At 41.5% G+C, this 16,361-nt stretch overlaps 1 protein-coding gene across 2 annotated transcripts in view; it reads left to right on the forward strand.

Annotated features, from left to right (window-relative positions):
- Positions 1-15,940, forward strand: part of TOP1 (DNA topoisomerase I) — an 88,432-nt gene extending 72,492 nt beyond the window's left edge. For both annotated transcript variants that reach the window (XM_064276084.1, XM_064276082.1), the window contains 8 exons: positions 4,682-4,825; positions 5,641-5,826; positions 6,803-6,871; positions 7,411-7,525; positions 8,975-9,102; positions 12,160-12,254; positions 12,489-12,638; positions 14,329-15,940. In XM_064276084.1, the coding sequence (XP_064132154.1) occupies positions 4,682-4,825; positions 5,641-5,826; positions 6,803-6,871; positions 7,411-7,525; positions 8,975-9,102; positions 12,160-12,254; positions 12,489-12,638; positions 14,329-14,431 (990 nt within the window). In that variant the 3' untranslated portion in view covers positions 14,432-15,940. The remainder of the gene's footprint in view (positions 1-4,681; positions 4,826-5,640; positions 5,827-6,802; positions 6,872-7,410; positions 7,526-8,974; positions 9,103-12,159; positions 12,255-12,488; positions 12,639-14,328) is intronic.
- Positions 15,941-16,361: the final 421 nt, after the last annotated feature.

Genomic DNA, 16,361 nt, shown 5'->3' on the forward strand with positions numbered 1-16,361 from the left:
TGTCTTTGTCAGATTGTTTTATAAAATGTTATCGGAAGTGAATTCATGTACTAATTACTGTTTTGTTGGCAGTTTTTCTAAGCCATCTTTCTCGTGTCTTTTAGAATTTGTTTGTAAAACCTTTTGAGTGAAAGGTGGTTTTTATATAGTTTCTTGCCTGTTCCCCTTCCGTTTTCTTTTCCTCCTCTTTCCTCGCCATCCCTCTGCTTGTTCCTTGTTATAGAGAGAGTCTGTCTCCAAACCCAGCCTCAACCCAGCCTAACACAGACCCTGGCTCCAGGTGCCCTTTTTACATGGAACACTTTCATTGCTCTACGCTTGGAGGAAGAAAAAGCTGGTTAAAGCAGATTTTCACTGACTTACTCTAACCAGAAGTCTAAAAAGAATAAGTTTTTAGAGTAGAGTGTGAAGGGTGCTAATTGGTAGGTTTACTTCATGGAGGACTTCAGGTCTGATTTATGAGAGACCACCATGATGGAGCTTAGTTCTACATCTTTCTGCTCAGCCTTTGGAGATTTCTCCTGTCCCAAGATTGTTTTTCCTTGCTCTTGTATCTATATTTTACTTACTCACCTCTCCATGTAATTTTTTTCTTTCTCACTATTCTGTTTCCATCTCTGCTCCATCAAGAAATTTAACTCAAACCTGTGAATTGTGGATATTTGAGGAATTTTTTAAAAATTGGGTAGTCAGGGTTAAAAAAGAGCACAGCTAAAATATGCGCCTTTGATGTACCCTGTCCATGCCCCTTCCCAGAAACTTGGATTGGCCTACTTGCTGTCATTACACTGCTCCTAGCCTCAAAGATCATTGAAAAGATCAGGACTTTTGAGAGCCACAGTAACATGTACTCCAGGAACTGAGAAGATTGTCTTGGGCTCATTCACATCTTTCTATGCTCATCCTAGTTCCTGCTTTTCCTTCCAGGATTTCTTTTATGTAAACATTTTCTTGCAAGTGCTTCCATTTCCTTCCTCTCCAACCATGTATCTGGTGCCCAGAGGATTGGAAATAGCAGTGGAATGACAGTCTTCTGGAACCTGTGATTCCAACCAAGGAAGCTCTCTGATCCCAGATAAGCCATGAATCTGGTAGTTAACAAAAGGAAGTTTGGAAGCTTTACCCAACTTTGGAAGCTTTACCCAGTCTCATAACTTGGGAAAGTAGCCCTTAGAAAAAATAAAATTCTTCAAACCAGTTTAAACTTTATAAACAAAATTTACCATTGTGATTTTCTTTTAAATGAAGAGCTTCAGTGTCGAAGTTGACATCACATTGCATTTAATCTTTTTAAAATACTCTCAATGCCAAATACACACTTCTGTATTTTCTTTCATTAGAACCTATAATCCTAAAAGGTTTCAAAGATATGTGTACCTACAGTCTTTCAAATGTAACTGCTTGGGGATTAAAGGGCTAGATGTGAAGAAAAATGTCTCTATAAAATTCATAGTCTTGGAAAGCTCTGATTTTGGTGCGTTTTATTAGCTAAAATAAGACCTAATTATTTTAAAAAAACAATTATATTCTGAGCCAGACTTCTTGGTATAAGATTCTAGAAGTTTTAAATCTGTTCATCAAGGATTATCATAGACCTAAACATTAAAGCTTCTAGAAGATGACATTGTAGAATATCTTCATGACCTTGAAGATGACATAGATTTCTTAGGACAGAAAGTGCTAACAATTGAGAAATGGGACTCAATAAAAATTTAAAACTTATATTCAACAAAAAACACTGTTAAAGTATAGTCTGGAAGAAAATATTTGCAGCAAGTACGTCTGATGGACTTGTATCCAGAATATACAAAGAACTCTTTATAACTCAGTGATAAAAAGACAAACATTCCTTATCATAAAGGAAACAACAGACCCGAACAAACACTTGACGAAAGGAGATATAGAATTGGCCATACGTAAATAAGCACATAAGAGTGCTCGGCATCATTAATAATCATCAATAAAAAGCAGATTTAAACCACAATGAGATACTGATCCTAGTTCTATATGTTTGCCCAAGTAAAATGAAAACGTGTCCACAAAAGGACTTTACAAGAGTATTAGCAGCACTTCATTCATAAGATGGGTGTGTATGTAATTTCCAAAACTGATCAAACTGCACACTTAAATATGTATATTTGTATAACATAAAATCTTAAAATTGAAAATTTCTAATCAGAATGAAAGAGGAATCATTTCATTGGGGTTTAAAAAAGGGGGGGGGATTATTGGGAGAAAATGTTCATACTGTGTATAGCTGACAGAGAACTTGCATCCAGAATGTATAAAGAGCTCTGCAAATCAGTTATAAAAAGACAACCGTATTTAAAAGTGAGCATGTGTGAAATTCTGGTTGGATTTTTTTCTGTGGACGTGGTATAGACAGATAGCCCAGTTGTGTCTTTTTTTTTTTTTTTTTTTTTAATGCAACATATGTTTGATGTTTAGAATGCCATTCACTCCCTCTTCTATGGGGTTCTAAACAATGACAGACTCATACGGGGTCACCAGGCTAGTGAGAAATAAAGAGCACCTTAAGAATATTGCAAATGTCGTCATCTCCAATACAAATCTCTCAGAAAAACTGGATTAGAGAACAGGGTTTAGCCCACCTCCTTTTCTCCCACTTGCCACCCTGAGTCTATGTCCTGACCCTAAGTAACCCACTGCTGAATGAATAAACAGCTTGTATTAGAGAAATGATTATGGGCCCACCAGATTAAAAAAAAGTTGCTCGAAGAATGTCAGCCCTAACCAGTCAAATTAGATTTTTTTATTCATTATGGAGGGATCAGTGAGTTGAGGAAGAGGAGAGAGGGTTAAAAGCAACCCTGCCCCACCCCCTGCAGTCAATACCTTGTTCTACTGAGATGATTTTGATAAAGACCTTTTCTAGAACGCCCAGACTCACCTTGTTTAGAAATAGTCTGAAAAAGCGTATCCAAGCATGGTGGCCCTCAATGGGAACTCTGTTCAGAGACTGAAAACAGCAGGGACAAGCATACTTCTGAAGGCCAGCCCTTACCTGCTAGACTTGAACAAGACACTTCTACCTATCCCTACCCTATCCCAGTGTCCTTACTTAAGAGAATCAAACCTATGCAGTGGTATCCTCTGTGAATGACTTATTTGTTGGGTTTTTCTAAATTTTGTTTTCCTGAATCCTACCGTACATTTCAGTGGCATGATTAAGGAACTGAGCAAATGTTACCCTAGGGGATTGGCTTTGGTAGGCCTATGTGCACTGGAGTGATGGGCAAGAGCCTACTCCTGAGCTTGATGCTCTGCTGTTGGAAATGAACCTTTAGGGTCTGTTTTTTTCTGTGTATGTGTGTGTAGAAACAGTTGTCATGGAGATTTATTACTGATTTCGTACATGAGGACAGCTTGTATTACACCTTTTTTAATTTACCATCTTAAATGTCAAAATGTACTTTGAGAAATTTTCAGCTCCCCAATGTCAGAAATAAGGACTTAGATGTTTCTTCTGTATCCCCAACTTTTAAATCACCTCTGCACACGATAGTTACTGAACCTCTTGTTTTATAGCCAAACAAGTACATACAACTAGTACACACACAGTCCCGGGAGAGTGCTGATGACTCCTTAGCACACTCCATGTAAGCTTTAATTTCTGAACGTTAGTTTAGGTCTAGAAGTGGAAGACACTTTGTTCTGTGTATCCCACATTCCTGCATGTTCACAAGGCCAGTTAACTTGACCACAGTTCTTATGCCTCAGGGACCATGTGTCCGTGTCATAGGCAGGAACATGCTTACGTGGGTAGAGATCAATACCACCCTTATCTGTTGCTGGGTCGGGGAGGTAAGAGCAGAATTTCTCAGAGTCGTCAGTTCCTTCCCTGTGTTGTTCATGTTATGTAGTCTGTTTCGTACCTTGTCAACTCTTGCCTTAGAGCTTATTTTCATCCAGTGTGGTAGCACAGCTCTTCCTTTGGTGTCATTTAAATTGGATCTTTTCACACGCTTTTTAATAATTCTTCATTGGCTTTAGAATCACTTTTTAAACCTTCCACCAAAAGACCTAATGTTTAAAAAAAAAAAAACATGCTTCCCAGAAACATTATTTTCCTCTATTTAATCAAGGCACATGTTTAAATGCAGAAGTTAGAAAATAGTGAATAATTACAGCTGTTCCTGGAATTCGTTGTGTTTCTTCGTAATTACATGTTGTAGACTTTGGTTCTGTTTCTTTGACAGCTTGATTAAACTTTGAATGGTCATCTTGGATTTAATGGAATTGAGTCTTAGCAGAAAACTGCCGTTGGGTCATAGATTCGGCAGCAAGGCTGTGATGCTAATTGAGGAATGGCAATGTCGATAGACCCTTTGCATCTTAAAGATATTGTGTACCCTTTGTACCGACAAGAAAAGTCAGTTTTGGGGACATGCCATGTGGGCTTTTCCCAAGAACATAAAAATTTTTCAGAATGAAAGCCAGAGGCTTTACTAGCAGTTAGACAGGAGCCAGCAGCATGCTTGACAGTTAAGTGGGACATTGTGAGTTCTCATTGGATTAAATGCCCCAAGCCTTCTCTTCGGTACTACTCTTTTTCTACCATGCTTCAGCTCAGGTTCCTTCGTTTGGTTCAAAGCTCTGAACTTGGATATTTTACTTCTGCGTCCCTTCAGCAATCCACCTTTGGGTTGGGTCTTTGCAGGGCGAGAAAGACTGGCAGAAATACGAGACTGCTCGGCGGCTGAAGAATTGTGTAGACAAGATCCGGAACCAATATCGAGAAGACTGGAAGTCCAAAGAGATGAAAGTACGGCAGAGAGCAGTAGCCCTGTACTTCATCGACAAGGTGGGAGCACCTTTCTCTTGGCATCAGCTAATGTGTAGAGCTCAACAAAGATGCGTTCATCCACTCTAGGCCTTCTACTAAGTACTGTAGAGACAGTGGCAGGTCACTGAACCTCTGGTCTAGTAAGAAAGAAATGGAGAGCCGTCCACAGTGTGTCTGCTCCTATCCTGAATACAGTCTGCCTGCTAGGAGGATCTGCGTGCGTGAATCTGCATGTGTCAGAAATACTGTTACATTTTCTAAAGCAGTAGCTTTCAAACTGTTTTTGACTGACCCACAATAAAACCTACTCCAAAAAAAAAAAGAGTGATTATAATTCACAAAATTAATTTGATAATAGATGACAACTACAGTTTGAAAAACAGTGCTCTGGAGGAAATCAGTTTCTTAGTACTCTTCAGAAGAAAATGGGTATATTTTAGCACAGATTCTGAATTGTCTCAAAATTAAACAGAATTTAGACTAGCCTTTTTGAGTCTGCTTACTGAGAGTAGAAACACTGCTTTATTTCCTGCTTTGTTGTTTTTTTTTTTTTTGGTTTGTTTTTTGGCTTGTTTTTTTAGAATCTCTTTTTCCCCCATCCTCCTTTGAGAGAACAAAGTAGAGAAAAGGAGGCTTGTGTATGGCCGTGTCTCTCCACACCTCACCCCACAGGGGAGGAGGTGACATCGCAGAATCCACAGTTTCCAGACCTCGTAGGCCGATGCGTTGTCCCGGAAGAGAAATGGGAGGCTTCTGTTTTGGGTTTCCTAGAGATCCTCTGAGATTCCAGTCTCTTCATTCACTATTTTTTTTTTCCTTCTCCTCCCTGGCAGCTTGCTCTGAGAGCAGGCAATGAGAAGGAGGAAGGAGAAACAGCAGACACTGTGGGTTGCTGCTCTCTTCGCGTGGAGCACATCAATCTACATCCAGAGTTGGATGGTCAGGAATACGTGGTAGAGTTTGACTTTCTTGGGAAGGACTCGATCAGATACTATAACAAGGTCCCCGTTGAAAAACGAGTAAGTTAATGTGTCCTGTGGTCCCTGATTATTTTTTCATTCAGTTGTTCATTCAACAAGCATTTGATGTTTTTTTTGTATGTTCTGCACTGTGCTGGGCACTAGAAAAAAAGGACTTTGAAAAAGAAGGAAGAGCTACTGCTTGGTGTCCGCGTACTTTCTTTTTGTCCTTGGCGTCCTCTGCTCTCTTCCTAGGAATGAGAGACTGTCTCCTGTAGCACTGGTCAACAGAGCATGCTGTAGAGAGCTGACCTTCAGAGCAAACTCGATGTCACAGTTAACCCAGCATACTGTTTTAATGATTTAACCACATCTCAGCATCTCCTGGTCATAGTGCACATTTATCACTTTTGCAGCTTTGCTCAACCTCTTCTCAACTCCTGACTGAGTGAAGATGTAGCCCTTTCGTACTCAGGTCTCTGAGCCTGTAGCTGCAGCTCCATAATCCCCCAACCTGATCTTCCCCAAAGTCCTGGACTTGACTCAGAGACCTACATAGTGCAGTGTCCCCATAACCCAGCTCATCCTCAGTCTGATGTTCAGTCAGTAATTAGGCTTTGCTGTGCTTCGGAAGTGCTTCAGATTAAAGGGTGCTAAAGAAACCTGACAAGTATTAGATGTAATACCTGAGCCTAGGTTGGATCCTGTACTGAAGGTAAAGCATATCATTAGATCATCTGACAAAATTGGAATATGGGTGGTAGATTAAAGTATGTCTTACTGTGAATTTATGAATCTAAGTACTATGGTTACGTAAAGGAAATTCTTAGGAAATAACACACTGAAATATTTAGGAGTAAAGGGCCATAGTATATGTAAGTTAGGCACAAATGGGTCAGAAAAAATAGTGATCACTGTGCACATACACAGATGTAGAGACAGTGAGTGAGCCACATGTGCTGTGCAGGTTATAAGTGTGAAATTATTCAAAGCAAAAGGTTTTAAATAATAATTAGGCTTTGTTTATTTCTTTTAGGTTTTTAAGAACCTACAACTATTTATGGAGAACAAGCAGCCTGAAGATGACCTTTTTGATAGACTCAATGTGCGTGAAGTACTCCTCTGGCTGGGAAGGGAGTGCCAGCGGGAACCTCACAAGCTCCCAAATAAGAGGGTGGCTTGGGGGTGACTTGAGCTCTCCCTTAAGCCTGGCCCCGCCTTGTGGCATCCCGTACATTCTTCCTCCCTCAAGGCATACAGCAAATCCATGGCCAGGATTCGCTCAGAAGGAATGTCAGAGCTCCAAGGCAGGGGTAGACAGACCTTGCCTTTTATCCTCTACTGGCTTCTGCAGATGCCCAGCCACCTTTGCTAAAGACCCAAGACCTATCCCTGATGTCTTATCAGGGAAGGGCACATTAACTTTATTGCTTGCTTAAGATTTAAGCACTTCATAGGGAGGTATTGTACAACCCTGTAGTCTGAAATTTTTTACCCTCTCTTCCTAATTTCCCGCCAGCAGGAAATTAGGCAACGTTGTGACTGCACTGGCAGAAATGACTCCTAGGGTTTGCCAGAAAGGTCAGGGATGGTGTGGCTTTTACCCAAATCCCAATATCTTCTCTGCTGCTTTGTCTCCACCAGACTGGTATTCTAAATAAGCATCTTCAGGACCTCATGGAGGGCTTGACAGCCAAGGTGTTCCGTACATACAATGCCTCCATCACGCTACAGCAGCAGCTAAAAGAACTCACAGCCCGTAAGTACTCCTTGGCCAGACAGGGGTCACACCCCTACTAACAGTGTTCGATGTCCTTGCTTAGCTAAGTCCTAGATCAGTTCCACTTTCTCTCCGTAATCTTGTTTCTCTTTCCCCCCAAGACCTCTAGTAGAGAGCTAAGGTTTAGTTGTATAAACATAGGATCTGTGCTGTTTCCCCCACTCCCACCTCAGCTTCTAGGTTGATTTCACAAAATGCTGACAGGGATTTCGCATCTGCTCTGAAAATCCCTGCATTTTGTGTTTTGTATATACATTAACTGTAAAGTTCACGGGGTAAAGACGTAGTACTGTGATGTTCCGTTAAATTGGAGAGAGTGAGGTTGTCATGGTTACTAGAAAAATAAAGGTGCAAATCCTTTCCCTGGGGTTTCTGTCATGTTTTTTCCCCCCACGAGTAGGTAATATTCTTCTAAGGACTGCCTTACAGAAGGTATTGCTAAGATCCACAGACGTTTTTCCTGGAGCTCAAAACCGGAAAACCAAACTCATTGCCCTCGAGTTGATTCCTACTCACAGCAACCCTATAGGACATAGTAGAAGTGCCCTATAGGGTTTCCACGGAGCGGCTGGTGGATTCAAACTCCCAACCTTTTGGTTAGCAGCCAACCTCTTAACCACTGTGCCACCAGGGTTCCTAAAACCAAAACTTTGCCATTGAGTCGATTACGACTCATAGCAATCCTATAGGACAGACTAGAACTGCCCCATAGGGTTTCCAAGGGGCGACTGGTAAATTTGAACTGCTGACCTTTTGGTTAGCAGCCGAGCTCTTAACCATGGTGCCACCAGGGCTCCTGAAGCTCAGTCATTGCTAAGTTCTTCTGTTCTCTGCAAATGTGTCAAGTGGCCTTAGAGTGTGAGCCAGAAAACCCAGAGATGAGTATGTTGACGGTCAGTATTTTGGGTAGAATAAAGAGAGCCACAAAACTCAAGTAAAAAATTTTTAGATGACATTTGAATTTTTTCTTTTAAAAAATATACTGCCTTGTGGTTTAAAAATATGAAACTCATGGCCCATTGGTCTTGTCCTTCTCTACAGACTTGCTGTCCCAATCCCACATTTTCTTCAGGCTTCATTGGGTGGTTAGGTGGGGAGGCAGGAGATGAGGCAAGCAGACAAACAGTCTGACCAGAACTCCCTGGGTGAGCAAGGTTTAGGTTTAGCTATACTACTGCTGAGACCCAGAATTCCTCTTGTAATGAAAATTTACCCAGGCTAAACTTACATATGAAATTTCTGCCGTCATTTTCTTATAACTCTGTTTATACTCAGATTTTGACCCTGTGCCTCAGAGGATATTTGAGTTGATCATGTGAGTGAGATCAGGGCCATTAAAATCATGGGGATAAAGCTCTAGGAGAAGACAAGTTGTGTGTGCTTTCTTGGTATACAAACTGACCCTCCTACTATTACCTTTCTTTACAGCGGATGAGAACATCCCAGCAAAGATCCTTTCTTATAACCGTGCCAATCGAGCTGTTGCAATTCTTTGTAACCATCAGAGGGCACCACCAAAAACCTTTGAGAAGTCCATGATGAACTTGCAGTCTAAGGTATCTTGGATCTGGGTGGTAGGGTAGCAAATGTCTGCTGTGGGTAGCTTATGTGAAAATGAGAGTTATTTATAATTCAGATCTTTGGGTTGGGAGATTAGGAGGCCATCTCTGGGTCTGTTTCAGGAGAAAGGTCCGTGCTGAAGATTAACAAGGGAATTGATAGTAGCTGTTCCTGGTCAAGATGGCGAGTATCAGGATGGCCGTTGTTCAGAAAGTATTTATTTTACGAACAGAAATGTTCTACATTGGCCGCTTCCTATTTTGAAAACCTAAATCTGACGTTACCCTCTTTGAAAGATTGCTAATTACTATGTTTATACATGAGGAAATAGATACAAAGAATCTTCTTCACAATTTCTTGCTACAGCCCAAAAATACGACTGTTCCCAAATTAGATTATTTCAAATTGAAAAGATAATGAAATAATATTTAAAGAATTTTGGAAAATAATGTCCCCCATAATCCTAGCACAAATATTTTTATTTTGACACATCCAATATGAATCATTGTTACATAGTTGATCATCAGACGTCTGTTGAATACTTGACTGTGCCAGAGTTGCTGCCCTACTAGAGAAAGAGATTGACACGGAAACCAGTGGATGCCGTTCCTCCTCTGTGTGCCTCTCTCCTCCCTCCTACTCTGTGCCTGGTACTGAGCGTTTAAGCCACAAGGCACTTAACGTTTGATGATGAGCACTTCTGTGTTAGTAACGGCTAGGTATCAGCACCCATCTGTCAGTTGGTCGTATTGCTCTGATGCTGGAAGTTAAGCCGCCAGTATTTCAGATGCCAGTAGGGTCACCCATGGGGAACCTGTTTCAGCGGAGTTTGCAGACTAAGACAGACTAGAAAAAAAGGCCTAGTGATTTACTTGGAAAATTAGCCAAGGAAAGCCTTATAGATATCAACAGAATATTGTATGATATAGTGCTGAAAGATGAGCCCCCTAGTTTGGAAGGCAAGTCCGTGGTATAGTAATGGATGTAATTCTTTATTAACTTCATAAATCAGATTTTGAGGTGGGTGTAATTACTATAAATTTCAAGACAGTAATTAATATAAATGATATTTTAAGTTTTCTGCAACAGTTGTAATATGCCATGAAAATATGATTTCTTTTGGTAATAAAGTACTACTGATACACTATGGTTTGTTACCTACATTCATAATTAAAGAAGAAATGCTAAATTTTAATTAGAGGTTAGCGAAATTACAAATATGGTATCTTTAATCCAAGCCCACAGAATACTATATTTGGACAACTGGAGTGTAAAAATGCTATAGAGCAAGACATAAATTTTCAGGTTGCAAATTCTGTTGAGATTTCCTCAAGATAAATACCCAGGAGTAGGACATCTGGGTCAGAAGACATACGCAATCTATGGTTTATACTGTAGGTGCCACCTAGCTTTCTTGAAGGGATGTCCATGTTCGCAGTGAATGAATATATCTTCTCTTGAATCCTTGGACTATGGTTGCCAGGCGAAGAACTTTCCAGATCACCCATCCTAGCGGCTCTACTTGCTCCGTTCTGCTAAAATGGTGGTCATCTGATTTTGTTTACTGTCTTCATTTTGTCATTCCAAGCCCGAAATAAACTCATGAATATTCAGGTGGTGTTTACCTAATTCTGGAAACCCTTCCCTGGAGCATGAGGAGGTCTTTTGTTGGTCTCACTCTGGAACCACTGTTTGGGCAGCCCAGGCTGCCTGCCAGACGAGCCCTCCAAACCTCGGAACCATCCCCTGTGTGCCCACAAAGCAAACACACGCCCCCGTTTGCCAAGTGAATCAATGGAGTCTTTGACACTTTGAGAGAATTTGAGTAGCGTTGCAAATTTAGCATTCGCAGAAATGGTTAAAAGATTCTGGTTTGCTGCATTTCTGGCCCTAAAAGAATCTGGCTTGGGGTGTCTGTGATGCATTTATGTATAGAATCAGTTCCCTTAGTTTGGCTTTAGACAGCATAGATGTTGGAAGTAAGCCATTCATAGTGAAATGTATGTAATGATTCTTTCACAATAGTGCCCTCTGTTTTTAGTCTCTGGCTGTATGAGTATATATAATAGATGACTCTAGGCTCAGTGAACAATTGCCCAAAGTGTGTGAGTCAGGCACGTATGTACTCTGCAGAGGTTCCCTTGACCTCACAGGTCAGCAGGTGATACCAGGTATGGGGCTCTCCTGCCCCCAGCAGAGTGAGCTCACAGGCTTGGATACTCATTGCTGTCTGAACAGGACCGTCAGGTTCTTCAGAGATGCTTCAAGGGTTCTAACAAGCAACAAAAGGCAAAACTGCCATTGTCTCTTCCTTTATAGATGGGGACTCCACAAGATTTCATCTGGAAATGAAAATGTTTTCATACCTCTGTTCTTGAGTCGTAACTACTCTAATTTACTTCCCACCTCAGATCTCTTTCCTTTTTGAAACAGAATGACAAAGTTGGGTCATGCCATGTATTGGTTTGGAACAAACTGGTTGAGCTGTTTGGATACCTGGGTCCCTTTTTTAATTGCCATTTTTTGGTCCATTGAATATTCTTGTCACTGCATCTTTTTTTTCTTGAAAAGCTGGCAACTCCTTACCAGGACACTGGCAGAATCTGGGCAGAGAGCCCAGGCTTGCTCAGTAGATGCAAGGATCCTGTCTCAGGCTTCATAAAGAGTATCTCCTACAGTATTCTTAAAATGAAGGCTAAAACCTAGCACAGGATCCATTTGATAAACAGCTCTTATCTACAGCCCTCCCAAGGTGTCGAAAACCAAAGTATTCTCTGATTGAAAGATTAGAATCCAGATTCCCAGTCCCAGGAAGGTCTTTTCCCTGAGCCTAAAGAGGCTCCTGCCCTGTGGAACCCTCATTTGTTGAAGGCTCACTGAAAAATGTAGACAAATACCAGTCAGCGTGTACCCGCTTTGCCTTCATGAAGCCACACCTTGGTGTTTTAGGCTGGCTGGTGGAGACTACTTTCCGTCTTTTGTGACAGAGCCCTTTTCTTTTCTCTCTTGGTGCGTTTTGCTTCTGATTCTTATTGCTGTTCTTTCCCACACAGATTGATGCCAAAAAGGAACAACTGGCAGATGCCCGGAGAGACCTGAAAAGTGCTAAGGCCGATGCCAAGGTCATGAAAGATGCAAAGACCAAGAAGTATGTACCTGGTATTGTGCGAAGCTGGGAGTTGGTCGAATGAGAAAAGTGGATGACACCAGTCAAAGTCCCTGAGACCCCAGCTTTTCTGGGGTTTCCACGTGATGTCTTCTGAAAATCTCTCTACTTGGGGCTTTTATACCTTTGCTTCCCAGAATTGACGGGTTAGGGTTGCAGTGTGTTCTGGTGCAGAGGACAGGCCTGGTTCTTGATGACTTTTTGCCATTTTTCCAGGGTGGTAGAGTCAAAGAAAAAGGCTGTGCAGAGACTGGAGGAGCAGTTGATGAAGCTGGAAGTTCAGGCCACAGACCGAGAGGAGAATAAACAAATTGCCTTGGGAACCTCCAAACTCAATTATCTGGACCCTCGGATCTCAGTGGCTTGGTGAGCAATGAGCCCTTGCTGCTAGCTCAAGAAAGATAGGGGGGCTTCTGAGAACATTGTTCACCTTCACATGCCATTCCTACGCCTCGTACTTTTAGTCCTCTGTGGAAACCTCTGGCTTCTGCTGTGCCAGATCGTTGTCTACACATACATCAGAACATCCTGGATAAGTTACTGTTAGGTTACCTTTGAGTGTGTTTATGTTCTATTTATAAGAGGCAGGCGCCTTTTAGAACTTTGGGACAAGAATAGAAAACTCTTAGCCCTTACTAAAAGGAACAAATATATGCATTTTTTTTTTTTTTTTAATAATATTTTATTGTGTTTCAGGTGAGTGTTCACACAGCAAATTAGGTTCCCCTTTAACAATTTTGGAAACCCTGGTGGCATAGTGGTTAAGTGCTACGGCTGCGAACGAACCAAAGGGCCGGCAGTTTGAATCTGCCAGGCGCTCCTTGGAAACCCCACGGGGCAGGTCTACTCTGTCCTGTAGGGTCGCTATGAGTCGGAATTGACTCGACGGCTCTGGGTTTGGTTTTTGCTTTTTAACAGTTTTTATACAGATTGTTCTGTGCCATTGGTTACAGTTTTTTTTAATGTGTCAGCATTCTTATTACTTCCATTCTGTTTGTTCTGTTTCCATTGATATAGCTTCCCTTCCCTTCCTTGCCTCCTCATCTTTTCTTTTGGGTAACAATTGACTGGTCTCTGGAACAAATATTTTTAAAATTTACGCATTATTTATGCAGTGAATGAATATATCTCTTGAATCCTTGGACCATGGTTGCCAGGCAAAGAACTTTCCAGATCACCCATCCTAGCGGCTCCACTTGCTCTGTTCTGCTAAAATGGTGGTCATCTGGTTTTGTTTACTGTCTTCATTTTGTCATTCCAAGCCCGAAATAAACTCGTGAATATTCAGGTGGTGTATGTGGTGGGTGTATATAGAGGGGCTTCTGAGAGCATCTTTCACTTTTCACTAAAGTTTTTACAAATGAAAGAAGAAAGGTAGGAATAAGAGAGAAAAAAAAAAAAAAGAAAATACACATTTGACGGATCTACACAAAGAGAGACAGAGGGATCTTTTTTTACAAAGGCAGATAATGTTTCTCTCTGTTGCTTGCTTGTTCGCACGCTGTCTTACAGTCATGTAATAACATCCAGAAAAAGTGGCTTTCTGGAAAATATTCAGTTGGGGTGTTGAATTCTTTGCATAGATAGAGGCATCATCTCCTATGGCACCTGCCCGTCTGGGCCAGAGGATCCACCCAGTTCTTGTACCCTGTTTATTTGCTTATGTGTGGTAGTAGAGGTTTAGTTAGCTCTTGAGAGGCAGTGGCAGTGGTTGAGAGTATGGACTCTGGAGCCAGACTACTTGAGTTTGAATTTCAGCTCCATCACCTTCTAGCTGCATTTAGACTATAAGCTAATTACTTACCCTCTCTGCCTTAGTTTTCTCATCTATACAATGAGCATAATAGTAGTACCTTCCTCAGAGGGTCGTTTTCACGATTAAATGAATTAATCATATAAAGCCTTCACAACATGTCTAGTGTGTGGTTAAGCTGCTCTTGGGCTCCCTCACCAGACTGATGTAAAGGAGAAGGCAGCCCACCTGCGTTTAGGCCCCAGGTCTGGGCCATTCCTGTCTGAGTCACACTAATCACCCTTCTTTCTCCTTTGCTTGCAGGTGCAAGAAATGGGGGGTCCCGATTGAGAAAATTTACAACAAAACCCAGCGGGAGAAGTTTGCCTGGGCCATCGACATGGCTGATGAGGACTTCGAGTTTTAGCCGGTCTCAAGGGGCAGGGTTCTCTGATAAGGAACAGTGTGGTTTGGGGAAGATGGATAAACTGTGAGCCTCGCTTGCCGTCGCACATGAGGGAGAGAGGCAGCAAGTCTTAACAAACCAACATCTTTGCGAAAAGATAAACCTGGAGATATTATAAGGGAGAGCTGAGCCAGTTGTCCTATGGACAACTTATTTAAAAATATTTCAGATATCAAAATTCTAGCTGTATGATTTGTTTTGAATTTTGTTTTTATTTTCAAGAGGGCAAGTGGATGGGAATTTGTCAGAGTTCTGCCAGGCAAATTCACTGTTTCACTGAAACGTTTGGATTCTCTTAGCTACTGTATACGAAGTCCGATTATATTGGTGCGTTTTTACAGTTAGGGTTTTGCAATAACTTCTATATTTTAATAGAAATGAATTCCTAAACTCCCTCCCCTCTCCCCATTTCAGGAATTTAAAATTAAGTAGAACAAAAACCCAGCGCACCTGTTAGAGTCGTCACTATCTATCGTCATGGGAACCAATTTTCATTAAACTTGAAGCAGTTGTGACATCGGCAGTGTTTTGGTTCAGACACCTGTTCACAGAAAAGCATGATGGGAAAATATTTCCTGACTTGAGTGTTCCTTTTTAAATGTGAATTTTTATTTCTTTTTAATTATTTTAAAATATTTAAACCTTTTTCTTGATCTTAAAGATCGTGTGGATTGGGGTCGGGAGGGATGAGGGGCGAGTGAGTCTGAGGATAATGAAATAATCGGTGACCGAATCCATTTTCCCATCATCCTTTGTTCTGAGCATTCTCTGTACCCTTTAAGGTATCCCTCTTTTTCTTTTTAAACCCCAGTCTTTCACTTGAAAGATTTTATTGTATAAAAAGCTTCACAGGTCATTAAATTTAGAGGAAAATGAGTATTTGGTCCAAAAAAGGAAAAATAATCAAGATTTCCGGGCTTTTATTTTTTCTTTTGTAATTGTGTAAAAAAATGGGGGAAAAAAACATAAAAAGCAGAATTTTAATGTGAAGACATTTTTTGCTATAATCATTAGTTTTAGAGGCATTGTTAGTTTAGCGTGTGTGCAGAGTCCATTTCCCACATCTTTCCTCAAGTATCTTCTATTTTTATCATGAATTCCCTTTTAATCAACTGTAGGTTATTTAAAATAAATTCCTACAACTTAACGGAAACTTAGTGCCTGCCTCTTTGTTACCCAGGGCTCCAGGCAAGCGTAGGAACCCTGGGGCTGGGCTTGGGATGTGGTCTGACCACTCAGGTCTCAGGGGCCGGTCCCTCCCCTGAGGCTGGGCCTAGCCTGGCAGGTGGTTAATCTGTCCTGCTGCTGTGGGTATGGCTCAAAAGGGGATCCAAAGTCCACATCCCTAGCTAGAGGCAGGCCCAGGAAGTAAGGGGGGGTGCAGAAAATCCACAGGAACAGGTGGGTTACAAGAATTGTATCTGAAGCTGAGTATGGGTAATGTGTGTTGAACAAGATGAAGCAAGTGTATTTGAGAGGCAGTTTTTTTTTTCCATGTGTGCTGCCCAGAAGCAGAATAAAGGAGCTTCTTTGGGTTTGCTTATGTGGCTAAGCTTACAGTCAGAATGGGAGGAATTAAGGGCACCAAGCTAATTAGAGCACCATCCCAGAAGCCCTCTCCCAGGTGGAATGTAGACTTTTCCTTGCACTGATTGGTTCAAAGAGGGAGGCAAGTCCCTGTGACTACTTGCCAGTGCTCCATGTCCCTTTGAAAATCGTTCTTCCTCATCCTATGTTATAGGAAAGTCTGGAATTCAGAATACAGGGTGAGGTCTCCAGGTTAAATGGAACAAGGAGGCCAGCGTGGTCAGAATGGGAGGCTTAGCAGAAAGGCAGGCCCTCTGGCTTGATAGCATGCGCAGGTATGTTTAGGGATGAGAGCTATCTCCTT

Source organism: Loxodonta africana, chromosome 24 (assembly GCF_030014295.1).
Source record: "Loxodonta africana isolate mLoxAfr1 chromosome 24, mLoxAfr1.hap2, whole genome shotgun sequence".
NCBI classification, from domain to species: domain Eukaryota; kingdom Metazoa; phylum Chordata; class Mammalia; order Proboscidea; family Elephantidae; genus Loxodonta; species Loxodonta africana.